General features: G+C 44.7%; 2 protein-coding genes across 8 annotated transcripts in view; both read right to left on the reverse strand.

The window, feature by feature from the left end:
• LOC131193485 (zinc finger protein 84-like) overlaps window positions 1-18,121 on the reverse strand; it is a 33,110-nt gene extending 14,989 nt beyond the window's left edge. The window contains exons 1-2 of one of the 7 annotated variants that reach the window (XM_058173696.1): window positions 16,756-16,929; window positions 15,574-15,691 (exon numbers count right to left, since the gene is read on the reverse strand). Coding sequence is in view for 1 of the 7 variants with exons in the window: in XM_058173702.1 (XP_058029685.1) it covers window positions 63-1,389 (1,327 nt within the window). In the remaining 6 variants the exon portion in view is untranslated. The other 6 variants (XM_058173700.1, XM_058173702.1, XM_058173701.1 and 3 more) reach the window with 6 other exon arrangements.
• Window positions 5,008-25,458, reverse strand: LOC131193525 (zinc finger protein 850-like). Its single transcript, XM_058173783.1, has 4 exons — window positions 25,365-25,458; window positions 24,309-24,561; window positions 21,720-23,252; window positions 5,008-13,518 (listed from the first exon to the last, which is right to left on the reverse strand). Exons 3-4 carry the CDS (start codon window positions 23,078-23,080, stop codon window positions 12,408-12,410), a joined length of 2,472 nt encoding a protein of 823 aa, XP_058029766.1. The 5' UTR covers window positions 23,081-23,252; window positions 24,309-24,561; window positions 25,365-25,458; the 3' UTR covers window positions 5,008-12,407.
• Window positions 25,459-27,149: the final 1,691 nt, after the last annotated feature.

Below are 27,149 nucleotides of genomic sequence, written 5' to 3' on the forward strand. Positions count from 1 at the left end.
CTCCCCTATGTGTAACCTTACATGATTTATAAGGCTAGACTGAGTACTGAAATCTTTCCCACAATCCGGACATTCATAGGGTTTCTCTCCTGTGTGAGTCCTCCGGTGTATCACCAAATGGGAATTCTGATTGAAACTTTTCCCACATTCAAGACACTCGTATGGTTTTTCTCCTGTGTGAGTCCTCCGATGTTCCACAAGGTGGGAATTCTGACTGAAACATTTCCTACAATCTGGACACTCATACGGTTTCTCTCCCGTATGAGTCCTCTGGTGTATCACCAGGTTGGAATTATCCTGGAAACTTTTCCCACAATCCAAACACTCATATGGTTTATCTCCTGTGTGAGTCCTCCGATGTCTTACCAGGTGGGAATTCCGACTGAAACTTTTTCTACAATCTGGACACTCATATGGTTTCTCTCCCGTATGAGTCCTCTGGTGAATCACCAGGTTGAAATTATCCTGGAAACCTTTCCCACAATCCGAACACTTATATGGTTTTTCTATTGTGTGAGTCATCCGATGTCTCACCAGGTGAGAATTCTGACTGAAACTTTTCCCACAATCTGGACAGTCATATGGTTTCTCTCCCATATGAGTCCTCTGGTGAATCACCATGTTGGAATTATCTTGGAAACCTTTCCCACAATCCGAACACTTATATGGTTTTTCTATTGTGTGAGTCCTCCGATGTCTCACCAGGTGGGAATTCTGACTGAAACCTTTCCCACAATCTGGACAGTCAAATGGTTTCTCTCCCGTATGAGTCCTCTGGTGAATCACCAGGTTGGAATTCTGACTGAAACTTTTCCCACATTCTGGACACTCATATGGTTTCTCTCCTGAATGAGTCCTCTGGTGAATCACCAGGTTGGAATTATCCTGGAAACTTTTCCCACAATATGAACACTCGTATGGTTTTTCTACTGTGTGAGTCCTCCGATGTCTTACCAGGTGGGAAATCTGACTGAACCTTTTCCCACATTCTGGACACTCATATGGTTTCACTCCTGTGTGAGTCCTCTGGTGAATCACCAGGTTGGAATTGAGACTGAAACTTTTCTCACAATCTGGACACTTGTATGGTTTCTCTCCTGTGTGAGTCCTCTGGTGTACGACCAGGCTCGAATTCTGAGAGAAACCTTTCCCACAATCACAGCACTTATATGGTTTCTTTCCTGAATGAATCCTCTGATGAACCACCAGATGGGAATTCTGACTGAAACTTTTCCCACAATCTGAACATTCATATGATTTTTCTCCTGTGTGAGTCCTTTTGTGTATCACCAGGTCAGAATTCCTAGTGAAACTTTTCACACAAGACGGACATTCAAAGAGTTTGTCCCCAGTTTGAGACTTCTTGTGTCTCACCAGATTGGTCTGCATGCTAAATCTTTTACCACACTGGGAGCACTAGTACACTTCTCTTCGGTATGGGTACTTCCATGAATCATGTGGAAGTTTTTTTCAGTAAAGTTTTCACCACACTCCAAGTATTTGTATAGGTTTTCACTGGGTGGATCCTCTCATCCATAATAGGCAGTCTGTAGGGGTTTTCCACCACTGATATTCTTGGACTCTTGAGGTGGCCAAAAATATTTCTGATCTATTACTTGGAGGTTTTTTATTCAAGCCAGTCTTTCCTTTGTGAAAGACTTTCATTAATACCTGTCCATTTTGGCTGTCCAAAGAATCTTTTCGTTCCCACTGACTTCCAGTTATTTCCACATTTTGTTTATTTGGATCTTATCCTGCTTGACTTCTTAGGTAATGTTGGCTTCAGTTCCACATACTCTTATTTTATCCAGATCAAAACTTTGGTCTTGTTATTCTCTCCTTTGTCTCTCATCTGCTGAGGAAGGAGAAGAGTTTTTAAACTTACTGCCCTCCCCTCAGAAGCTCCATTTCATCCTGCAATGTGCCAGGAACAACCAGTGGAGAACTGAATGGAGCTCTGGAGGGGCGGATTCACCCCTCAGAAGCTGCATTTTGACTGGCAACGTGCAGGACGACTGTTGCAGAGCCTTTGCAGTTGTTCGTAAGGGCAAGTATCTGCTGTGGTGCTGCAAGATTCGTGGTTTCAGGACTTGTTTGTAAACGTTTGGGAGCCCTTATTACGTTGCTTTGAAACACTAGGGGAACACTCATAACCTGGGGACAACCAATACTGGTCGTCGTCCACTTACAACAGTTCTTTCAGTGACTGTTTGAAGTTATTAACAATACTGAAAAACTATTTTTTTTTTTACAACCACGGGTCTTGCAGCATCTCTGTAGTCACATATTGAAAATTCAGTCGCTTGGCAATTGACACATATTTACGACTCATATTTATGTGTAAAGAACACACATTTTTCTCCCCTAAAAGTGGGTGAAATTTGTGGTGTGTCTTATACAGCGAATGTTGCCGAAGCCCTGCACACCTGCCGGCCCCTACCCTTCTGCCGTTTTCTACCTCCGCACATTGCATTTTCGGCCTCATCATGCTCTGTTTTAGAATACCCCATTCCAGGCTGTGGGGATCGCCACAACACATTGCCACCAATTCCTGCTTCTGCGCATCATGTTTTTGGCCTCCGCAGGTTGCCTTTTCGGCCTTTGCATGTCCTGTTTTTGGCCTCCCTGCTGCCTGGAACCAGCCGAAAACGCGACGCGCAGAGGTGGCGATTGGCAGCGATGTGCTGTGGCGATTCCCACAGCCTGGAACAGCTGATTGGGGGTATTCTAGGAGTATGATCCACCAACCAATCAGCTGCTTGTGCTAAATGAGGCTGCTATTATAACATGCTGAAGCTGACCAGGCTGTTTGCTGCAAGGATGCTAGCCAGAGGAATATCGGTAAATGCTAGTAGGCAGAGGCAGAATTCTGCCCAAAAACTAATGTGTGTCTTTTACCTGGATGGACCTTTTCCACCTGCTTTTTCTTTTCCACAGAGGTGGCGGCAAGCGTGCAGGGGTCGCGGTGTGGTGCCAGCCCTGCCCCCTGCTTCACCTCATGGTGGCGGCACTGTTCTGCTGGATGCGCTTGTATGAAAAAAATAAGCCCTAATGGGTCTTTTGTAGCAAAAATTAATAAAGACCTGGTCTTATTTTCAGGGAAACATGGTAGATATGAGATATTATTTTTTCATCTGCATTCTTGCAGGGCCTAAATCTCACTAGAGGGCAGAATTCCTCTGAGCAGCCTTCCCAATTTCCACAGGAGTTAAGATTCCAGCATTGAATATTCCCAGGAAGCTTTCAAAAAAAACATTTGGAGGATGGTAGTTTGTAGAAAACTGATTTAAAGTGTCCTGGGCTTTAGTTGTTGGCTCTCAATCACCCTCAAAACCTCTCTACATCCAAAAATTTTATGACTGGCTTCCTTTGGCTCCAACGGATTTAGGATCCTGAAGCACCAGCAGCCCAAGGCTCCCAGGGATCTAGGCTCACTCCTGCTGGCCAGGGACCTGCCTAAGATTTTAAGCCTGTTAAATGCCATTTGTTTCTCTCTTTTCCTTAGCACAGAAATCTCATGAAGCCAAAGGGAGGGAGACACCTACACTGCAAGGTCTAGAAAACGGGAGCTCGAAAAGAAGCTGCCTGTATTTGGGGAACTAAACTAAAACCCTTTTCCAAGGAACGTTTGAAGGCCTTGTATGAAGAATGGGGGTAAACCACACCATGTGCATGTCTAGTCACACAGAAACACACAACAAAGCATTTGTTCACGTAAACAATCATGTCTACTTCGGTGTGCAAAATGCCCCAGAAATGCATTAACTCCATTTTCTTTGATCCAGTTTTGGAAAGGTGGGGGACATTAACAGGTGAGAATGGTGCCCAAATCCTATGCAAGATTGAAAGCCTCCCTTTTGCCCATGAAACTCCTCGCTTGTCAGGAAAGCAACTTGTCAATAACATGACATGTTAAAAAAATATGATTGTTTTTAAAATCTCCCAGCAGAAAATCACAGGCAGCTGCTTCAAATCATGGAGCAAAAGGATAAAAACATTTGGGGAGAGAAAGAATGTGCAGCAGCATTCCACCTATTTCAGCTCCCTCCCTTCGCTGCTTCTACCTACAACAGGGAGGAAGCCAAAGGGCCCGACTTGCTCCTGGCTTCTCCTCCGACCTTCCCTCCACTCACCTCCCAGGAGCAGCTCCGACCCCTCGAAATGGCACGAGAGGCTCCGACGACGACATCACCCTCCGGTGGGACAGCCGGAAAAGGAGGTTCCTGTACACTTCTCCAAAATCCGCTCTAGCAATCCAACACTCTATCGTTTCCATTCGTTCCAGCTCAGCCTCTTCATTCCCTCCCGCCCCTCCTCCCCATAGACTAGCAATGCCGCTACGGTACTGTATTCGCTGCTTTCTAGGCGCGAATGTCGCTTCTTTGAAGACCGCCATCTAGCGACAAAAGGCTGAAAATCACGCCCCTTCTATTTTTACTCTAAAGAATAGAAGAGAAAAAAAGAGAAGACAAGAGAATAAATATAGAATAGAATAGGATAGGATAGGATAGAATAGAATAGAATAGAATAGAACGATTGCAGGAACTGGGTATGTCTAATTTAATGAAAAAAAGGACTAGGGGAGACATGATAGCAGTGTTCCAGTACCTCAGGGGTTGCCACAAAGAAGAGGGAGTCAAACTATTCTCCAAAGCACCTGAGGGTAGAACAAAAAGCAATAGGTGGAAACTAATCAAGGAGAGAAGCAACTTAGAACTAAGGAGAAACTTCCTGACAGTTAGAACAATCAATAAGTGGAACGACTTGCCTGCAGAAGTTGTGAATGCTCCAACCCTAAAAAATTTTAAGATGTTGGATAGCCATTTGTCTGAAATGGTGTAGGGCTTCCTGCCTCGGCAGGGGGTTGGACTAGAAGCCCTCCAAGGTCCCTTCCAACTCTGTTATTATATTATATTATATTATATTATATTATATTATATTATATTATATTATATTATATTATATTATATTATAGAATAGAATAGAATAGAATAGAATAGAATAGAATAGAATAGAATTTTTTATTGTCCAAGGAATTTGTCTTGGTGCATATGCTCTCTGTGTACATAAAAAGAAAAGATATGTTCATCAAGAATCATAAGGTACAACACTTAATGATAGTCACAGGGTACAAATAAACAATCAGGAAACAATATCAATATCAATATAATAATTGTTTTCAATTATCAATATAATCATAAAAGCAGAATGTTTTCATTGATTCCGTGCTTCCTTCTCTGCCATCAAGTCGCATCCGACCCGTATCCAGCACATGAATAGTTTTTGTGCAGGACAATGTATCCCAAACCTTTTCTTTCAGGTCTCCCAAGAGGGCAGCCACTGTCCCACTTGCTCAGCCTAAACCCAAGGAAAGCGTCCAAGGCGGGTGAATGACGTATAACAGCCAACCGGAAACTGGACCTCCCTTGGGGGGCTAGTGAAGATTGTTCCAGCCAGTTTTTCGCCTGGAGGGGGGCAAGAGAACTCCTGGAAACCTGCTTTGGCAAAAGATCGAAGCTGTAAGAATGAAGCTTGGCCCTATTTTAAGTTCACAGGTTGAGGCAATTGCTGCGCCCTGAGAGTTCTTGAAGTGTTTTTGTTTCTGTGTGGCCCTAAACGGTTGCCAGCTTCATGCTATTAATAGAATAATGAAACACTGGAGCGGGCTCTAGTTGGGCCATTCCAAAACTTTTTTTCATTTTCTGGTTAGGCCATTGTTTTATTGACTTGGAAGTATGTTCTAGGTCATGGGTGTCATATTCCCGGCACTTTGGCCAGATGCGTTACGTACTGGCCACGCCCACCCCTGGTTTAGTGGGCAAAGATTCCTGTTCTGTCCTTGCCTCCGTCCGAACAATGGCTTAATTAGCCGGCTCTTATAAGCTTTGGCAGCAAAAGAGCCAGCGTCTGCCAAGAGCCCTCGTTAGCTGCCAAGACGCTGGTGAGTCACAACCTTCAGCTCTAGTCAACCAGTGGATTTGCCTGATACAAAGAGACACACCAGCTCTTGCTGCCTTTTATATCCTGTGGAGTGTGACTCAGCACTTCCTAGGCCTGCCCCTCCCCTGCTTCTGTTGTTCCCTTCTCTCCTGTCTAGAAAACCTAGGATTCAACCACACCTGATTGCTGTCAGCTGGGTCTGCAGGCGTGGCCTGGGGGTTATCTCTTTCACCTGGTTATCTCTTTCACCTGGCCTGCTTCTGGCTCCTGGAGCTGAGCCAGGGAGGCTGGTGCTTCTGAGGTAAGTCCTGATGGCCCTTCCCCCTCACTGTCCAAATCACTTTCTGGCAGCAGGCCTGGCTCTGAGTCACTTTCTGGCAGCACGCCCGGCTCCAAGGCACTTTCGGGCATGGGGCCAGGTTCGGGGGCGGGAGCCACAAAGATTCCCACGGCTGGATGTGCCATGCTGAGAGGCTCTTCCCCCAAAAGCCTGCATGCTGTGAGAAAACCAAAATGTGCTTCAAGAAAGTATTAGTTTAAGGGTGTGCATCATTCGGAAACCATGTGGTTATAAGTTTCTATTGTCATTTCTTCCCTGTAAATGATTTTGGTTTCTGTTTCAATTGAATTGTAAGTTATCTGAAAGGTGGAAAAAATTCTGAGGTCTGATTTTGTTACATCCCACGAACCTGGCATTTTACAAGGGGGGTGTAGACATTCTATATCCACTATATATCTGGAGGTTTGAGGGATAAGATATATACACAGAGACAAATACAAATATACACAGATACAAACGTATATATAGAGAAAATCCACACATATTTTAGTCTGAAAAATGTCCCAAAATGGTTACAGTCAAACCTCTTGAGCTCCTTTTAGAGATGTGGGGCTTTAACTGATGAAATGATGCCAAAAGTCTCTGCAAGTTTTGAAGCGCCAGTTTTGCCCATGGAAGTCTTCAGCTCACAAGAAGGACAGAAAATATTGCCCCAAACCCCTCTTGTGACATACCCGTTCAAGTAGTCCTCACTTACTGACCGCAATTGGGGCTGGCATCTGTGTCACTAAAGTAGCCCATTCATTAATCATGTCACCTGACAGTGCCAACCTGTATCTCCTCCTCTGCAGCTGTCAACCTGATCACTGTGGGTTGTTAAAGGCACTTTCACCGGACTGGCTGGCGGTTTCTTGCCAGCATCCCCTTCTCAGAAGATAGCTGGGAAGTCACAAATGGGATCATAAACGTGCACCTGTGGGAGCACCCAAATTGGTGCAACTCCTTTTCCTGGACGTTCAGAGCCACAGGAAGGGCTGAAGTGCGGTCACCGAAGAAGCGCCACCATGGCCACAAATCTGTGGACCAGGAGTATGTCTGCTTTTACAGTGCCGTAGTAACTTTGAAGGCTCAGGGAAGAAACCATACGCAAGGACTTCCTACACAACTCAACCTCACAAAAGATCCTTAACAGCTAATTTTTTTTTAAAAAAAATGCTGACTTAAGAACGGTTCAACCTGGTTAATAAATTGATGAAGCTCCAATAGGAGCTAAACGTGGAAGTAAAAGAAAGTAAAATCCCAGAAAAGACCAATGGGTTTGGTTAGTCTAGAGAAAAAAAGGACTGGGGGGAACATGATACCAGTATTCCAGTTCTTGAGGGGCTGCCACAATGAAGAGGGGGTCAAATTATTCTCCAAAGCACCAGAGGGTAGTAAGACAAGAAACAATGGTTGGAAACTGATCAGAGAGAGAAGCAACCTGGAATTAAGTATTGTGAGGACAATTAACCAACAGAAAAGCTTTGCCTTCAGAAGTCATGGGAGCTCCATCACTGGAGGTTTTTGTTTTTTTTTAATTTACATTTATATCCCGCCCTTCTCCGAAGATTCAGGGCGGCTTAAACTATGTTAGCAATAGTCTTCATTCTGTTTGTATATTTATATACAAAGTAAACTTTATTGCCCCCAACAATCTGGGTCCTCATTTTACCTACCTTATAAAGGATGGAAGGCTGAGTCAACCTTGGGCCTGGTGGGACTAGAACCTGCAGTAATTGCAGGCTGCTGCTGTTAATAACAGACTGCATTAGCAGCCTGAGCCACAGACAGATGAGTGGACATTTACTTACCTGAAATGGTATAGGTTCTCCTATTTGAACAGGGGGCTGGACTAGGAGACCTCCAAGGTCCATTCCAGCTCATTAATTAATTCATTCATTCATTCATGGTGCCAAGAAATACCATGTCCATAAAATCCCAAGAAATCAATTTTAGTTTGAAGACTTTTCAAATCTTCCAGCAGCTGCTTCGACCCTGGGAAGAGCACTACTGCCGGCGGCTCCATCCTCTGCTCCTTTCGTCCAATCAACATTCTTTCTAGCAATACTCACTTGTTTTAACTCCATCACTCGCCTTGGATGTAGGATCTCAGCCACCACCAATGCTGCTATGAGACAGATGATTTTCAAAGGCCTGCTGTGGTGTTAGAGCTCCATCTAGTGACAGAAGACTGAAAATACGCTCATTCCGTCCCTATCAGATGCTTTTTAAGATTTTTCTAATGAAGTGCCGTTTTCCACTCTCAGCCATCACATCCATAATTTTCTCCAGGATGATCTAGCCTCAGTCTGTCCTTTGGGGTCTCGCATGGATGTCCTTATCGTCACTGCAGCTGAGCCTGGAGCTTCCTTTGCAAGAACTAAAACAAGGGAAAGCATCAGGCAACAAGAAAGCGCACCTCTCTACAGGATCTGCAAAGACTATTCCAGCCAGTTCTCCCTCTTGGGGGTGCAGGAAAACTCCCCAAAAATTAACTTTGCAACTGAGGGAAGCTTGAAGAGTGAAGCTTGATCCTACTTAGCTTCACAAGATTACCAGCTGATGCATCAGCTTTAAAGGATTGCCAGCTTCATCCCATTAGTGAAGGAAATGAAATATGGGACAAAATATTGGATTCCCCCCCACCCCACATTGTTTCCAAGCATATCTGGATAGGAGTAATTATTTTTTCATCTGCATTCTTGCAGGGCCTAAATCTCACTAGAGGGCAGGATTGCTCTGAGAAGCCAATTTCCGGAGGAGTCAAGATTCCAGCATTGAATATTCCCAGGCAGTTTGGACAAAAGATTTGGAGGGTGCTAGTTTGTAGGAAGCTGATCTAAAGAGTCCTGGGCTTTAATAGTTGGCTCTCAATTCCTCTCCCAGGGCCAGAAAGGAGCAGGCCCGGGGACCACCCACTTGCCTGTAACTCTCAGCTGTTGGCCTGCTTCCCTGGGACTCTTCCCACTTTCAAATCACATGAGGTCCTCACTTAATGACCCACAGGGTGCTAGAATAGCCATGGCCACTGGAACTGCCAGGATTGCCCTCACTAAGCAATGTAGACCCTTGATATCATTTTTTATAACCTCATTGCATAGCAATGGAAAGCAATGGACAGCTTGTGGACTTCAACTGGAAAGTGGCTGAGGAACTCTGGGAGTTTAAGTCCACAAGCCTTAAAGTTACTAAGGTTGGAGACCCCTGTTTTAGATAAAAGCAGCTAAATTTAAAACTTCCTTAACTTTTAATTGCTGTCTTAAAACCCAACTCCTTAAAAAAAACCCAATTAACTATTTTTTAATAGTTTACTTACCCAATTGGAGGCAGGCAGATTGAGTTGCTCACCGAGGAGATGGATTGCAGGCAGGCAGATTCAGTTGCTAGCTGATGCAACTGATTGCAGAAGCCATGGTTTTGCGAGCCCGAAAGGCGCACTAATTAGGTAAATGGGGGAGGCGGTGATTGGGTGGGCATGGGTGGGGACTGTTGTAAGAGGTTGTAAAAAAGTGATTTTAAAAGCCTGTGATGATCAGGAAACTTATCTGGGATCGCCAGAGGAAAAAAAGATTTTAAAAGGCTCCTCTGATGATCCCAGCTGAAGTTGCCTGATGCAGCCCAGATGATAGAATAGAATAGAATAGAATAGAATAGAATAGAATAGAATAGAATAGAATAGAATAGAATAGAATTTTATTGGCCAAGTGTGATTGGACACACAAGGAATTTGTCTTGGTGCAGATGCTCTCAGTGTACATAAAAAAAAGATACGTTCATCAAGGTATAACATTTACAACACAATTGATGGTCAGTATATCAATATAAATCATAAGGATTGCCAGCAACAAAGTTACCGTCATACAGTCATAAGTGGAAAGAGATTGGTGATGGGAAGGATGAGAAGATTAATAGTAGTGCAGATTCAGTATATAGTTTGACAGTGTTGATGGAATTATTTGTTTAGCAGTGTGATGGCCTTCGGGAAAAAACTGTTCTTGTGTCTAGTTGTTCTGGTGTGCAGTGCTCTATAGCGTCGTTTTGAGGGTAGGAGTTGAAACAGTTTATGTCCAGGATGCGAGGGATCTGTAAATATTTTCATGGCCCTCTTCTTCATTCGTGCAGTATACAGGTCCTCAATGGAAGGCAGGTTGGTAGCAATTATGATCGCAACCTCTTAAAAGGATTTTTTCTACAAGTTCTTCAACTGAAGAGCTTGTAGAAATCATGTTTTTTTAAAGGTTCTGGTTATCAGCAATTCAGCTGGGATCGCCAGAGGAGCCTTTTAAAACCTTTTTTAAAACCTTGGCCAAGGGAACCGGTTCGGGGGCACGGCCAGCTGGGCATCGTTACTGGTTCTGTGAACTTGGCCAGATTTTTGCCAACGGTTCTTAAGAACCGGTCAGAACCAGTAGCAACCCACCACTGGTGGAATGCAAAGGGAATAAACCTACTCAAGAATATATGTTGTTTAGGAGTGGATAAAGGCACAATTGAAATATATTGCATATCTTGTAGTTGTTATACAATAGAAGAAATATAAGAACTATAAGGGGAAAAAATTTTCTCCAGGGGGTGTGTGCACTGGAATATTTGTATTTTTTTCCTCTTTTTTTGTATTAAAGAGTTACAGTAGAACCTCTGGTCACGACCATAATTTGTTCCATAACTTTGGTCGCAACCCAATTTGGTCGTGATCGAAATTAATGCAAAATTAATGCAGCGACCACACGTGGGACATTGTTGTCTGTAAACAAACAGGAAATTTGGTGGTGGTCAGAAGCATTTGTGACCAGAGGTTCTACTGTACATGTATTATGTCTGCATTATTTGCTTGCAAAATAAAAAAGTGTTGGCCCTGAAATTTGGGATGCCCTCAGAGTTAAGCCCGTTCCTGTTGCTTTTTCCCATCTACATGGAACAGCCGGGGAGGCCATGCAGCCTATGATACTGAGTTAGGTAGAGGTAGTCTGGGACTTATAACATTTCATTCCACTCCATTTCACTCCAGAAGATAGGCTCAAGATACAGAAAGATCTTGACAGACTTGAACATTGGGCGCTAACTAACAAAATGAAATTCAACAGTGAAAAAAGCAAGGTTCTACATTTAGGCAAAAAAACCCAAAATGCACCGGTACCGTATATGTGGTACCTTGCTCAATAGTAGTAACTGTGAGACGGATCTTGGAGTCCTAGTGGACAACCATTTAGATATGAGCCAGCAGTGTGCAGCAGCTGCCAAAAAAGCCAACACAGTTCTGGGCTGCATAAACAGAGGGATAGAATCAAGATCACGTGAAGTGTTAGTACCACTTTATAATGCCTTGGTAAGGCCACACTTGGAATATTACATTCAGTTTTGGTCGCCACGATGTAAAAAAGATGTTGAGACTCTAGAAAGAGTGCAGAGAAGAGGAACAAAGATGATTAGGGGACTGGAGGCTAAAACATATGAAGAACAGTTGCAGGAACTGGGTATTTCTAGTTTAATGAAAAGAAGGACTAGGGGAGACATGATAGCAATGTTCCAATATCTCAGGGGTTGCCACAAAGAAGAGGGAGTCAAACTATTCTCCAAAGCACCTGAGGGTAGAACAAGAAGCAATGGGTGGAAACTAATCAAGGAGAGAAGCAACTTAGAACTAAGGAGAAATTTCCTGACAGTTAGAACAATCAATAAGTGGAACAACTTGCCTGCAGAAGTTGTGAATTCTCCAACACTGGAAATTTTTAAGAAAATGTTGGATAACCATCTGACTGAGATGGTGTAGGGTTTCCTGCCTGGACAGGGGGTTGGACTAGAAGACCTCCAAGGTCCCTTCCAACTCTGTTACTATGTTATGTTATTTAGCGATCATGTGATGTTAAAACAGCACTGAAAAAAATAACTTATGACCATTTTTATCATATCATTGCAGCATCCCCATTGTCACATGTTCAAAATTCAAAAATTCCATTCTATTCCAAAAATAATCATACAAGAAATTAAATGATAAATTGCTCAGCTGGGATGCAAATGAGAGTCAAGAACCAAAATTCAAGATTCTTCTACGCGCATCAAATTTTGCCTTAAGTGCAATTTCTTGTGTGTGATAAAGGAGGAATTTTGTGCAAAACAAACTTTGTCTACAATCTGGGTAGCTGAATGGTTACTCCCTTATATGTAACCTTACATGATTTATAAGGCTAGACCTACTACTGAAATCTTTCCCACAATCCGGACATTCATACGGTTTCTCTCCTGTATGAGTCCTCCAATGTATCACCAAATGGGAATTCTGATTGAAACTTTTCCCACATTCAAGACACTCGTATGGTTTTTCTCCTGTGTGAGTCCTCCGATGTTCCACTAGGTGGGAATTCTGACTGAAACATTTCCTACAATCTGGACACTCATACGGTTTCTCTCCCGTATGAGTCCTCTGGTGAATCACCAGGTTGGAATTATCCTGGAAACTTTTCCCACAATCCAAACACTCATATGGTTTATCTCCGGTGTGAGTCATCCGATGTCTCACCAGGTAGGATTTCCAACTGAAACATTTCCTACAATCTGGACACTCATATGGTTTCTCTCCTGTATGAGTCCTCTGGTGAATCACCAGATTGGAATTATCCTGGAAACTTTTCCCACAATCCAAACACTTATATGGTTTTTCTACTGTGTGAGTCATCCGATGTCTCACCAGATTGGAATTCCGACTGAAACTTTTCCCACAATCTGGACACTCATATGATTTCTCTCCCATATGAGTCCTCTGGTGACTCATCAGGTTGAAATTATCCTGGAAACCTTTTCCACAATCCAAACATTTATATGGTTTTTCTACTGTGTGACTCAACCGATGTCTCACCAGGTGGGAATTCTGACTGAAACTTTTCCCACAATCTAGACAGTCATATGGTTTCTCTCCTGTATGAGTCCTCTGGTGAATCACCAGGTTAGAATTCTGACTGAAACTTTTCCCACATTCTGGACACTCATATGGTTTCACTCCTGTGTGAGTCCTCTGGTGAATTACCAAGTTGGAATTCTGACTGAAACTTTTCTCACAATCTGGACACTTGTATGGTTTCTCTCCTGTGTGAGTCCTCTGGTGTTCCACCAGGCTCGAATTCTGAGAGAAACCTTTCCCACAATCACAGCACTTATATGGTTTCTTTCCTGAATGAATCCTCTGGTGAATCACCAGGTGGGAATTCTGACTGAAACTTTTCCCACAATCTGGACACTCATATGGTTTCTCTCCTGTGTGAGTCCTTTTGTGTATCACCAGGTCAGAATTCTTAGTGAAACTTTTTGCACAAGACGGACATTCAAAGAGTTTGTCCCCAGTTTGAGTCTTCTTGTGTCTCACCAGATTGGTCTGCATGCTAAATCTTTTGCCACACTGGGAGCACTAGTACACTTCTCTTCGGTATGGGTGCTTCCATGAATCATGTGGAAGGTTTTTTCAATAAAGCTTTCGCCACACTCCGAGTATTTGTATGGGTTTTCACTGGGTGGATCCTCTTGTCCATAATAGGCAGGTCTGTAGGGGTTTTCCCCCACTGATATTCTTGGACTCTTGAGGAGGCCAAAAATATTTCTGATCTATTACTTGGAGGTTTTTGATTCATGCCAGTCTTTCCTTCGTGAAAGACTTTCATTAATACTTGTCCATTTTGGCTGTCCAAAGAATCTTTTTGTTCCCACTGACTTCCACTTATTTCCACGTTTTGTTTATTTGGATCTTCCTCCTTGAATCTTAGATAATGTTTGCTTCAGTTCCACATACCCTTATTTCTTCCAGGTCAAAACTTTGGTCTTGTTATTCTCTCCCTTGTTTCTCATCTGCTGTGGAAGGAGAAGAGTTTTTAAACTTTTTGGAGGATTCTCTCCTCAGAAGCTCCATTTCATCCTGCAACGTGCCAGGAACAACCAGTGGAGAACTGAATGGAGCTCTGGAGGGGCTGATTCACCCCTCAGAAGCTGCATTTTGGCTGGCAACGTGCAGGACGAATGTTGCAGAGCCTTTGCAGTTGTTCGTAAGGGCAAACAACTGCCATGGTGCTGCAAGATTCGTGGTTTTGGGACTTGGTAAATGCTAGGGGGCACTTATTACGTAGCTTTGAACGTTCGCTAGGGGAATGCTCATAACCTGGGGACAACCAGTACAGGTAGTCCTCCACTTAAAACAGTTCTTTCAGTGACTGTTTGAAGTTATAACAGCACTAAAAAAGTAACTTTTAACCAGGTTTTTTCACACCTACCAATGTTGCAGCATCCCCATGGTCATGTGATGAAAATTCAGTCGCTTGGCAATTGACTCATATTTATGACTCATATTTATCGTATTTTTCAGAGTATAAGACACACTTTTTTCTCTCCTAAAAGTGGGTGAAAATTGTGGTGCATCTTATACAGTGAATGTTGCTGAAGCCCTGCCCACCCGCTGGCCCCCACCTGCTGGCCGTTTTCAGTCTCCGCGCATTGCGTTTTCGGCCTCCGTATGCTCCATTTTAGTCCCATTCCAGGCTGTGGGGATCACCATAGCACATCACTACCGATTGTCGCCTCCATGCGTCATGGTTTTGGCCTCCACATGCCCCGTTTTTCGCCTCTGTGCTGCCTGGAACCGGCCAAAAACACAACGCAGAGGCCAAAATTGGGGCATGCAGAGCCTCAAAATGTGATGCGCAGAGCCGACAATGTGCTGTAGCGATCCCCTAAACGTGGAACGGGTCTAAAATGGAGCGTGCAGAGGCTGTAAATGCGACGCGTGGAGGCGGCAATGGGCTGTGGCTATCCCTACAGCCTGGAACAGCTGATTGGGGGTATTCTGGGACGCCGGTCCACCCACCAATCAGCTGCTTGTGCTGGATCAGGCTGCAATAATGTGCTGAAGCTGACCAGGCTGTTCGCTGTTTGCTGCAAGGATGCTAGCCAGAGGAATATCGATGGATGCCGGTAGGCAGAGGCAGAATTCTTTTTTCTTGTTTTCCTGCCCAAAAACTAATGTGTGTTTTATACTCCGGAGCATTTTATACTCCGAAAAATACGGTATATTATATCCCAGTGCCCTGGGGTAACGTGACCCCCTTCCGCAACCTTCTGACATATAAAGTCAATGGGGAAGCCAGATTCACTTCAACAGTTTGATTGATTTAACTACTGCAGTGATTCATTTAACAATTACGCCAGGAAAGGTCGTAAAATGGGGCAATCTGACTTAATACAAGTTTCACTTATCAACAGAAGTTTTGGGCTCGACAGTGATCGTAAATTGAGGATTACCTGGAATGACATACAAAACAGAACCTTGAAGTGCCTACCCATGTTGCTTCCGAACACATCGACCGTGCTTCCCTGAAAACGAGACCCTTCCCTCATGCTTTCACTCCCATTCTATCGCCAGTGGCCATGGCCAGGACACGCTTCTTTGATTTACTCCTGCAGTGGGAAAGAGGCAAGAAACTCAGTTGAGGCACCAAGACTCAATTCACCGCCCTGAGTAAATTCAGCAAACCCTCTTGAAACAGTCTGCAGAAAAATAAATCCCGTCTCATTGAGTTGGCGCTTTGGTGCAGCAACGGACAGAGCCTTGAGTGGGTTTCTTGCCTCTTTTCTGACGCGTGCAGTAAAGCGAACCATCATGGATGGGCAAAGCTAGAGGAGTGCTAGAGGACAACGTTGGATGGCAGGGGCAGAGTGCGCAGGGGCCATGCGATGGCATTACCCCCATCCTGCCTCCTGCATTACCCAATCTCTTCAGTGATAGTGCTTCCCCACCAGGAAGGAGACCACTGACTCCTGTGGGGCCTTTCCATCTTTTCTGCAACTGCAAATACCCTTGGTCCCAGATGGATGGCCAAGGATACTCTTGGGGCAGCAGGGCCTGCAGATCACAGAAATCTCATGAAGCCAAAGGGAGGGAGACACCTGCACAGCAAGGTCTAGAAAACGGGAGCTTGAAAAGAAGCTGCCTGTATTTGGGGAACTAAACTAAAACCCTTTTCCAAGGAACGTTTGAAGGCGTTGTATGAAGAATGGTAGTAAACCACACCATATGCATGTCTAGTCACACAGAAACACACAACGAAGCATTTGTTCACGTAAACAATCATGTGTACTTCGGTGTGCAAAATGCCCCAGAAATGCATTAACTCCATTTTCTTTGATCCAGTTTTGGAAAGGTGGGGGACATTAACAGATGAGAATGGTGCCCAAATCCTATGCAAGATTGAAAGCCTCCCTTTTGCCCATGAAACCCCTCGCTTGCCAGGAAAGCAACTTGTCAATAACATGACACGTTAAAAAAATCTCCCAGCAGAAAATCACAGGCAGCTGCTTCAAATCATGGAGCAAAAGGATAAAAACATTTGGGGAGAGAAAGAATTTGCAGCAGCATTCCACCTATTTCAGCTCCCTCCCTTCGCTGCTTCTACCTACAACAGGGAGGAAGCCAAAGGGCCCGACTTGCTCCTGGCTTCTCCTCCGACCTTCCCTCCACTCACCTCCCAGGAGCAGCTCCGACCCTTCGAAACGGCACGAGAGGCTCCGCCGACGACATCACCCTCCGGTGGGACAGCCGGAAAAGGAGGTTCCTGTACACTTCTCCAAAATCCGCTCTAGCAATCCAACACTCTATCGTTTCCATTCGTTCCAGCTCAGCCTCTTCATTCCCTCCCGCCCCTCCTCCCCAGTAGACTAGCAATGCCGCTACGGTACTGTATTCGCTGCTTTCTAGGCGCGAGTGTCGCTTCTTTGAAGACCGCCATCTAGCGACAAAAGGCTGAAAATCACGCCCCTTCTATTTCTACTCTAAAGAATAGAAAAGAAGAGATCACTGGAGGTTTTTAAGATGAGTGGACATTTACTTACCTGAAATGGTATAGGTTCTCCTATACCATTTCTATTCATATAGAATAGAATAGAATAGAATAGAATAGAATAGAATAGAATAGAATAGATTTTTATTGGCCAAGTGTGATTGGTAAGCAAGGACTTCCTGCACAACTGAACCTCACAAAAGATCCTTAACAGCTATTTTTTTTTAAAAAAAATTCTGGCTTAAGAACAGTTCAACGTGGTTAATACATTGATGAAGCTCCAATAGGAGCTAAAAGTGGAAGTAAAAGAAAGTAAAGTCCCAGAAAGGACCAGTGGGTTTGATTAGTCTAGAGAAAAGAAGGAGTGGGGGAGTATGATACCAGTATTCCAGTTCTTGAGGGGTTGCCACAATGAAGAAGGAGTCAAATTATTCTCCAAAACACCAGAGGGCAGGACAAGAAACAATGGATGGAAACTGATCAAAGAGAGAAGTAACCTGGAATTAAGGAGAAATTTCCTTACTGTGAGGACAATTAACCAACGGAACAGCTTTGCCTTCAGAAATCATGGGAGCTCCATCACTGGAAGTTTTTAAGATGAGTGGACATTTACTTACCTGAAATGGTATAGGTTCTCCTAGGGGCTGGACTAGGAGACCTCCAAAGTCCATTCCAGCTCATTCATTCATTCATTCATTCATGGTGCCAAGAAAATACCATGTCCATAAAATCCCAAGGAATCAATCTTAGCTTGAAGACTTTTTAAATCTTCCAGCAGCAAATATTGCGAACATCAGTTTTAAAGCCTGCAGCAACAGTGGAATAAAATCTGGGCTGGGAAGGAATATGTAACAGCCTAGTTCCTTCTCTGCTTTTACACCTTGGAGGAAGCCAAAGTCTTGCTCCCGTTTTTTTTCCTTTCTCCCTGCCTTCAACTCGCCTTCCAGCTGCTGCTTCGATCCTGGGAAGAGCACGACTGCCAGCTCCATCCTCTGCTCGACATTCATAGTCAACATTCTTTCTAGCAATACTCACTTGTTTTAACTCTATCACTCGCCTTGGATATTGGATCTCAGCCACCACCAATGCTGCTATGAGACAGATGATTTTCCAGGCCTGCTGTGGTGTTAGAGCTCCATCTAGTGACAGAAGACTGAAAATATGCTCATCCCATCCCTATCTGATGCTTTTAAGGTTTTCCTAATGAAGTGCCATTTTCCAGTCTTAGCCATCACATCAGGTATGAAATGCTCCTGGTTTGGACCGGATCTCCCAATCTGTTAGTGATGGTGGTGGGTGGTTTGGAGAACCGGAAGCAAAAGTCACTGCCCACCCCCTTAGCCCCAGCTGAGCCACGTGATCATCATTTTTCTTGGACCCAAAAAATGCTTTTAAAAGTCAAAAAAAAAAGGCCGTGATGATAGCGTGGCTCAGCTGGAATCATCAGAACCCTTTAAAAGCATTTTTTCCTCTGGCAATCCCAGCTGAGTTGCCTGATCATCACAGGCTTTTAAAAACATCTTTTTACAATTTCTTCAGCCGAAGAGGTTGTCGAAAAAATTCTTTTAAAAGTAAAAAAAAAAAAAAGTTGGCCACACCCACAGAACCGGTAGTAAAAAAAAATTACATTTCACCCCTGCATCACATCCATAACTTTTCTCCAGGATGATCTAGCCTACTGGGTCAAATCCAGTAGGTTCTGACAAGTTCTGGAAAACCAGTAGCGGAAATTTTGAGCAGTTCGCAGAACCAGCAAATACCACCTCTGGCTGGCCCCGCCCCCATCTATTCTCTGCTTCCTGAGTCCCAACTGATTGGGAGGAAATGGGGATTTTGCAGTAACCTTCCCCCAGGAGTGGGAAGGGAATGGGGATTTTGTAGTAGTCTTCCCCTGCCGCATCCACCAAGCCACACCACACCCACCAAGCCACGCCCACAGTAGTGGTAGTAAAAAAAATTGGATTTCACCAATGATCTAGCCCCAGTCTATCCTTTGGGGTCTCACAGGGGAGTCCTCATCATCATCACTGCAACTGACCCTGGAGCTTCCTTTGCAAGAACTAAACCAAGGAAAAGCATCTGTGGGAGAACACAATGTGCCTTCAGGCAACAAGAAAGATCACCTCCGTACAGGATCAGCAAAGACTACTCCAGCCAGTTCTCCATCTTGGGGGTGCAGGAAAACTCCCCAAAACTAACTTTACAACTGAGGGAAGCTTGAAGAGTGAAGCTTGATTCTACTTAGCTTCACAAGAATACCAGGCTCTGCATCAGCTTTAAAGGATTCCCAGCTTCATCCCATTCATAAAAGAATGAAATATGGGAGAAAACATTAAATTCCCCTCCCCCAACTAGCCATTGCTTCCAAACACTTCTGGATAGGAGTAATAATTTTTCCATCTGCATTCTTGCAGAGCCTAAATCTCACTAGAGGGCAGGATTGCTCTGAGGAGCCAATTTCCGGAGGAGTCGATTCCAGCATTGAATATTCCCAGGCAGTTTGGGCAAAAGATTTGGAGGGTGCTAGTTTGTAGGAAGCTGATCTAAAGAGTCCTGGGCTTTAATAGTTGGCTCTCAATTTCTCTCCCAGGGCCAGAAAGGAGCAGGCCTGGGGACCACCCACTTGCCCGTAACTCTCAGCTCCTGGCCTGCTTCCCTGGGTCACCTACCTCTTCCTACATCCAAATCACATGAGGTCCTCACTTAATGACCCACAGGGTGCTAGAATAGCCACGGCCACTGGAACTGCCAGGATTGCCCTCACTAAGCAATGTAGTCCCATGATGTATTTTTTTATAACCTCATTGCATAGCAATGGAAATTCTGGCACCAATTGCTGTCACAACCCAAGAAATACCCATATTTCTATTCCCAGCTCAAGAGAGGGCTGGAAGAGTCATGTCCCTCCTTCCGGACACTTTTTTTTTTTGTTTACATTTATACCCCGCCCTTCTCCGAAGACTCAGGGCGGCTTACAATGTATAGGGCAATAGTCTCATTCTATTTGTATATTTTTACAAAGTCAACTTATTGCCCCCCCAACAATCTGGGTCCTCATTTTACCTACCTTATAAAGGATGGAAGGCTGAGTCAACCTTGGGCCGGGCTCGAACCTGCAGTAATTACAGGCTCTGTGTTCTTAATAACAGGCTTAATAACAGGCTTTACCAGCCTGAGCTAAACTTGGCATCATGACCGGCTTGATACCTTCAACAGCAGTTTCTTATGCATGAAGGGTTTTCCTGCCAGAGGAGTTGAAGGCATTTCTGCAGATTAAGATATTTTGGAGGAGTAGGAGAGGCGATGTCGTGTCCCACTCCTCCGCTGATGGCTGGGTCGGGGAAGTCCGTATCAGGCGTGCCTCTGCAGCTCTGCCAAAGTCCTAGCAAAGTTCTCAAGGCAGGCAGCAGACCAGGAAGTGACTTCAGCAATCCAAGGTAGACTTTGCCTGACTCAGAGAATGCCAGAAAGCAGATCCTTTATATAGGCCATGGGGTGTGGCTCCATGACTCAGCACTTATCCAGGCCTGCCCCTCCCTTCCTTTTGCTGACGTCGCCTATCAATTCTCCTGAAGCGAGGATCTCTCCAGGCTCCAGTTGTTGGTAATTCACATTCCTCAGGCTCACATGCTGTGGGGGAGGGGGAGGGGTCTAGTTGCTCCGTTTGCCTGGGCATGGAGCCAGGGCTGGGGGCTGGAGGCACGTCAGGCCCTTCTTGCTCGGCCTGTCTGGGCATGGTGCCAGGGCTAGGGCCTGGAGGCATGCCAGGACATTCCTCAGTGTTCAGCAGGAGATAAGAGGGACCCGGCTGCGGGGAAAGCGAGCAAGACACAACAGGCGAGAAGAAACTAGGTAGGAAAAAAGGAAGGAAGGAAAGAGTAACAGGTATCCCTAGATTGCCCAGCTAACATCTTTGTAGTGGAGCTGCACTGGATTCGTTCCTTTAAAGGGCAATTCAACATGCTCCTCATCCCTTTTAAGCTAATACTGCGATTAACTTCTCCAAATTGATTCCTTGCAAGGAGAAAGATAACCATTTTCAGCAGGAATGGCAGCTGACATGAATATAATTAGTAAGGCAAGGAGGCCTGGTTAGAGTACCAAATTGGACAAAAGCAACAATCACCTTTTGGGGATTCCCAGATCATCAAAATGCCATCAACTTTACTAGAAATGCTCTGTATTTAGAGGGCAAGTACACTTTAAATGCAGAGGCTTTGCATTTTGCCACCTGTTTATTGGTTTCTGTAATAAGGTTTTATTGTTGTAAACGATGTGGAGTCATACGAGTTGGGTTGGGAGATACATTTTGTTACGGAATAAAAATACATAAATACATATCTTTATCCCCATTTATTATAGGCAGAAATAACTCAAGGTGGCAAACATACCTAATCACCCTACCCTATCCCACCCTTCATGTTTGATACTAAGATCTGTTTCATTAAAAAGAACCATGCAAAAAATTAAATGGTAACTTGCTCAGCTGGGTTACAAATGAGAGACAAGAATCAAAATTCAAGATTCCTCTATACCCATCAAGTTTTGCCTCAACTGCAATTTCTTGTATGTGATAAGGGAGCAATGTTGTACAAAATAATAATTGTCTGCAATCTGGGTAGTTGAATGATTACTCCCCTATGTGTAACCTTACATGATTTATAAGACTAGACCTCGTACTGAAATCTTTCCCACAATCCGGACATTCATACGGTTTCTCTCCTGTATGAGTCCTCCAATGTATCACCAAATGGGAATTCTGACTGAAACTTTTCCCACATTCAAGACACTCATATGGCTTTTCTCCTGTGTGAGTCCTCTGATGTTTCACCAGGTGGGAATTCTGACTGAAACGTTTCCCACAATCTGGACACTCATATGGTTTTTCTCCTGTGTGAATCCTCTGGTGACTAACCAGGTTGATATTCCGACTAAAACTTTTCCCAAAATCTGGACATTCATATGGTTTCTGTCGTTTGTGAATCATCTGGTGTTTCAGCAGGCTAGAATTCCGAGAGAAACATTTCCCACAATCTGGACATTTATATGGTTTCTCTCCTGTGTGAGTCCTCTGATGTTCCAACAGGTTGTAATTCTGCTGGAAACTTTTCCCACAATTTGGACATTCATACGTTTTTTCTCCTGTGTGAGTCCTCTGATGTTTCACCAGGTGGGAATTCTGACGGAAAGTTTTCCCACAATCCGGACACTCATATGGTTTCTCTCCCGTGTGAGTTTTGTGGTGGTTCAGCAGATGGGAATTCTGACTGAAAGTTTTCCCACAGTTCAAGCACTTATATGGTTTCTCTCCTGTGTGAGTCCTCTGGTGTATCACTAGGCTGTAATGCCAAGTGAAACATTTCCCACAATCACAACATTTATATGGTTTCTCTCCTGTGTGAATCCTCTGGTGTATTACCAGGTTAAAATTCTGAGAGAAACATTTCCCACAATCACGACATTTATATGGTTTCTCTCCTGTGTGAGTCCTCTGGTGTCTCACGAGGTTATCATTCTGATTGAAGGTTTTCCCACAATCTAGACACTCATACGTTTTCTCTCTTGTGTGAGTTTTCTGGTGTTTCACTAGGTAGAAATTCTGACTGAAACTTTTCCCACAATCAGAACACTCATATGGTTTTTCTACTGTGTGAGTCTTCCGATGTTTGAAGAGGATGGAACTCAGACTGAAACATTTCCCACAATCACAGCACTTATATGGTTTCTCTCCTGTGTGAGTCCTCTGATGATCCACCAGGTGGGAATTCTTCTGGAAACTTTTCCCACAATCCGGACACTCATATGGTTTCTCTCCTGTGTGAGTCCTCTGGTGAATCACCAGTTGGGAATTCCAAGTGAAACTTTTTCCACAATCACAGCACTCATATGGTTTCTCTCCCATGTGAGATCTTTTGTGGATGATCAGGCTAGAATTGCAAGTGAAACTTTTCCCACAATCCGGACATCCAAAGAGTTTCTCCCCAGGGCGAGTCCTCTTGTGTGTCCCCATTTTGGCTGTCCAGGGAACATTTTCCTTCCGACTTACTGCCAGTTATTTCAACTTTTTCGTTATTCCGATATTATCCCCCTTGACTTCTTAGGTAATGTTTGCGTCAGTTCCACATACTCTATTTTTTCCAAGCCAAATCTTTGTTCTTGTTATTCTCTCCCTTGTCTCTCATCTGTTAAGAAGGAGAAGAGTTTTTACAATTCCGTGTAACATTTTGCAAGATTCATGGTTTTGGGACTTGTTCATAAACACTAGGGGGCGCTTAACGTGTAACTTTGAATGTTCCCTAAGGAAACACTTGTAACCTCGGGACTACCTGTTCAGATAGTCCTTCACTTACAACAGTTCTTTCAGTGACTGTTTGAAGTTATTAACAGCACTAAAAAAGTAACTTATAACCCGTTTTTTTCCACCTATGAGTCTTGCAGCATCCCCATGGTCATGTGATGGAAATTCAATCATTTGGCAATTGATTCATATTTATGACTCATATTTATATTATAGCCCAGTGCCCTGGGGTAATGTGACCCCCTTTCTCGACCTTCTGACAAGCAAACTCAATGGGGAAGCCAGAGTCACTTGGAAAGTTTGATTGATTTAACTACTGCAGTGATTCACTTAAGAAGTGTGACAAGAAAGGTTGTAAAACAGGGTAAACTCATTTAATATATGTTTCACTTAGCAAGAGGAATTTTGGCCCGATTGTGATCATAAGTTGAGGAATATATGGAATGAAATACAGACGAAAACCTTAAAGTGTCCACAGATGTTGCTTCCGAAGACATCTACCGTATTTCCCCAAAAACGAAACCCAACCAGAAAATAAGCCCTAGGGGTTTTTTTGCACTAAATAGCAATAGCGCTTAGAGTTATATATCAATTCACAATGCTTTTCAGCCCTCTCGAAGCAGTTTACAGAGTAAGCCTGTTGCCCCCAACAATTTGGCTCTTCATTTTACCCACCTCGGAAGGATGGAAGGCTGAGTCAACCTTGAGCCTGGTGAGATTTGAACTGCAAAATTGCAGGCAGCCGGCAGGCAGCAGAAGTATTCTGCAGTACTGCATTCTAACCACTGCACCACCGAGGCTCATCCTATAAGCCCTCCCCAAAAAATTAGCCACAGTTAAGACTGTCAGCTTGGAAGGTGCTTTTAATTTACGGATAGAAAACCTGTACACAGGCAGCCTGCCCTGTGGAGCACCAGCTTCCTTGCCCAGACTTCCCTACCAGGAAGGAAACCGCTGCCTCCTGCATGATCCTTTCCATCCTTCCTGCGGCCGCAGCCCCCCTTGGGCCCTGCAAGGCCACCAGTCTCCATGCGGGCCTTGTGCAGATGGGGAGCCAAGGATACTGTTGGGGCCACGGCTAGGCCTGCAGTGCCCTGATGCTGGCGATGGCCAGAATAGCCCCTTCCCTCATGATTCTGCTCCCGTTCTATCGCTGGTAGCCCTGGCAGGGACACCCTTGGTTTGCTTTAGCCCTGCAGTGGGAAAGAGGCAAGAAAACCATAACCGTGAGAGGGGCCTTGGAGTCCTAGTGAATGATCATTTGAATATGAGCCAGCAACATGCAGCAGAAGTTAAAAAAAAGCTAGTGCAATCCTGAGTTGTATAAACAGAGGCATAGAATCAAGATCATGTGAAGTATTACTGCTGGTTTCGAAAACACTAGTAAGACCACACCTGGAAAACTGCAACCAATTTGGCTCACCATACTACTTAAAAGCTGATGAGACTTTGGAAAAAGTTCAGAGAAGAGCAGCTAAGATGATCAAAGAGCTAGAAACTAAACCATATAAAGAACGGATGCAGGTTTTGGATCTGGCTAATCTAAAGAAAAGCAGAATTAGGGATGATAAGATAGCAGTATTTGAGGGGCTGCCATAAAGAAGAGGGAGTCAAATTATTCTCCAAAGCACCAGAGGTCAGGACAAGAAAGAATGATTGGAAACTAATGAAAGAGAGAAGAAACCTGGAATTAAAGAGAAACTTCCGATCAGCGTCTATTCTATCCCCAATTCTATTCCTGTTCATGGAAGTAAAAGAAAGTAAAATCCCAGAAGAGACCAGTGGCAGATCAGTCCCATAATGTTGCCAAGAAAAGAACATGCCTGTAAAATACCCAAGGAATTCTTTTTAATTTGAAGGAGACTTTTTAAACTTTCCAACCAGCAGAAAATTGGGGGCATCAGTTTTAAGGACTGCAGCAATGGCGGAATACTCTGCTTTTACACAGCGGAGGAAACCAGGCGGCCCCAACTTTTCAGACCTGACCACGACTCACCTTCCAGCTGCTGCTTGGACCCTGGGAAAAGCCACCCTCCACTCCGCCCATCGCCTCTGGGAAACGAAAGTGGAAGATCCCCTCCCCATCTCCGCTTTTCTGGTCTAGAGCCTTTCTAGCAATCTTCGGTGGTTTTAACTCTATCACTCCCGTAGGATGTCGGATCTCAGCCACCACCAATGCAGCTCTTAGAGTGGAGGATTTCCAGTGTAGTGTTAGAGCTCCATCTACTGACAGAAGACTGAAAATACGCTCAGTCTGTCCCTATCTGATGTTTTAAAGGTTTTTTAATTAATTTTTCTCCAGGATGATCAGCCCCAGTCTGTCCTTTGAGGTTTCACAGGGATTTTCTCATCGTCACTAGAACTGAGCCTGGAGCTTCCTTTGCAAGAACTAAACCAAGGGAAAGCATCCGTGGGGAGAACACAATGTTCCATCAGGCAACAAGATCATCTCCCTACAGGATCAGCAAAGACTACTCGAGGCAGTTCTTCATCTTGGAGGTGCAGAAAACTCTCCAAAACTAACTTTACAACTGAGGGAAGCTTGAAGGGTGAAGTTTGATCCTACTTAGCTTCACAACATTACCAGGCGCTGCATCAGCTTTAAACAGTGGTGGGATTCAGGTTTTTTTACTACCAGTTCTGTGGGCATGGCTTGGTTGGCGGCGGTCATATGAATGAGTGGGTGTGGCCAACTCGACATCACTCACGGCAAGGTTGGGCGGCACCTTGCTTTGAGTGACATTGAGTTGGCTACACCCACTCAGTCACATGAACCCCGCCACTAAACCAGGCCCACAGAACCTGCAGAAAAGGCAGCTCCCACAGCCTGTCCCTTTATGGTCCCCCTTCACCCCAAGTCGAACTACCTTAAAGAGACACCACAGTCGAGATGCCTTCCGAGCAACTCCACGGCGATGACGTCCCTCCAGCACCACATGCCATTCTCCTGACCGGGTCTGACAATGGGTGCGTGTATGCGGCAGGCATGAAGAACAGGGCAGCAATGACAGCTACAGGACTTCTTTAGGCCTCTTTTTTGGCCTGTAGTTTTTGATGCAAGACGCCTGTAGCCACTGCCTCTTTTTTGGTGTAAGACGCTTCCAGCCCCACCTCTTTGCCACCCACAAATGAGCCAGCAACAGGCTTCTTGCGCTGAAATCTACCAAAAACTACAGGCTGAAAAAGAGGCCTCAAGAAGTCCCACCGCTGCCCTGTTCTTCATGCCGGCTGCGCACACGCCCCCGATTACCAGACCCAGCCAGGAGAATGACATGCTGCACCGGAGGGACAGCTTCTCAGCAGAGCTGCTCCGAAGGCAGATGAAAACTACTGGGAACCTTGCCTCACCGGAGACCCCCACTAAGTTGTGGATGAAGATGAGCGAGGTGGAGGGTGAGTGGGTGGCATGTGGACGGAGGCCCCAGGGAAGACTAAAGCTTGCACATTCCCCAACCCGGCCAAGGCAAATGGCAAGTGGGCGAAGGCTACAGGACAAAGCTGGAGTCGGGGAATGGTGTGTTCCCTGATCCGTCCGAGACGAAAGCGAGCAGCCGGAGGGTTCAGGGCAAGGCCGGAGCCAGGGAATGAATCTCTGGGCCTCTGAGTCTGACCAAGGTGAAGGACAAGTGGATGCCATGCTTGCCTTTGATGAGCAAAGTGGGGGAGGTGCAGAGGCAAGGCAATTAACTAAGCTTTTGTTGTTTCTAACCATAGCTTCTGTCAGTTTTGAAGGCTTTCCGTCTATTTTGTTATTCTTAATCTTGTATGATGTTTCCTTTTG

Source organism: Ahaetulla prasina, chromosome 2 (assembly GCF_028640845.1).
Source record: "Ahaetulla prasina isolate Xishuangbanna chromosome 2, ASM2864084v1, whole genome shotgun sequence".
Lineage (NCBI taxonomy): Eukaryota > Metazoa > Chordata > Lepidosauria > Squamata > Colubridae > Ahaetulla > Ahaetulla prasina.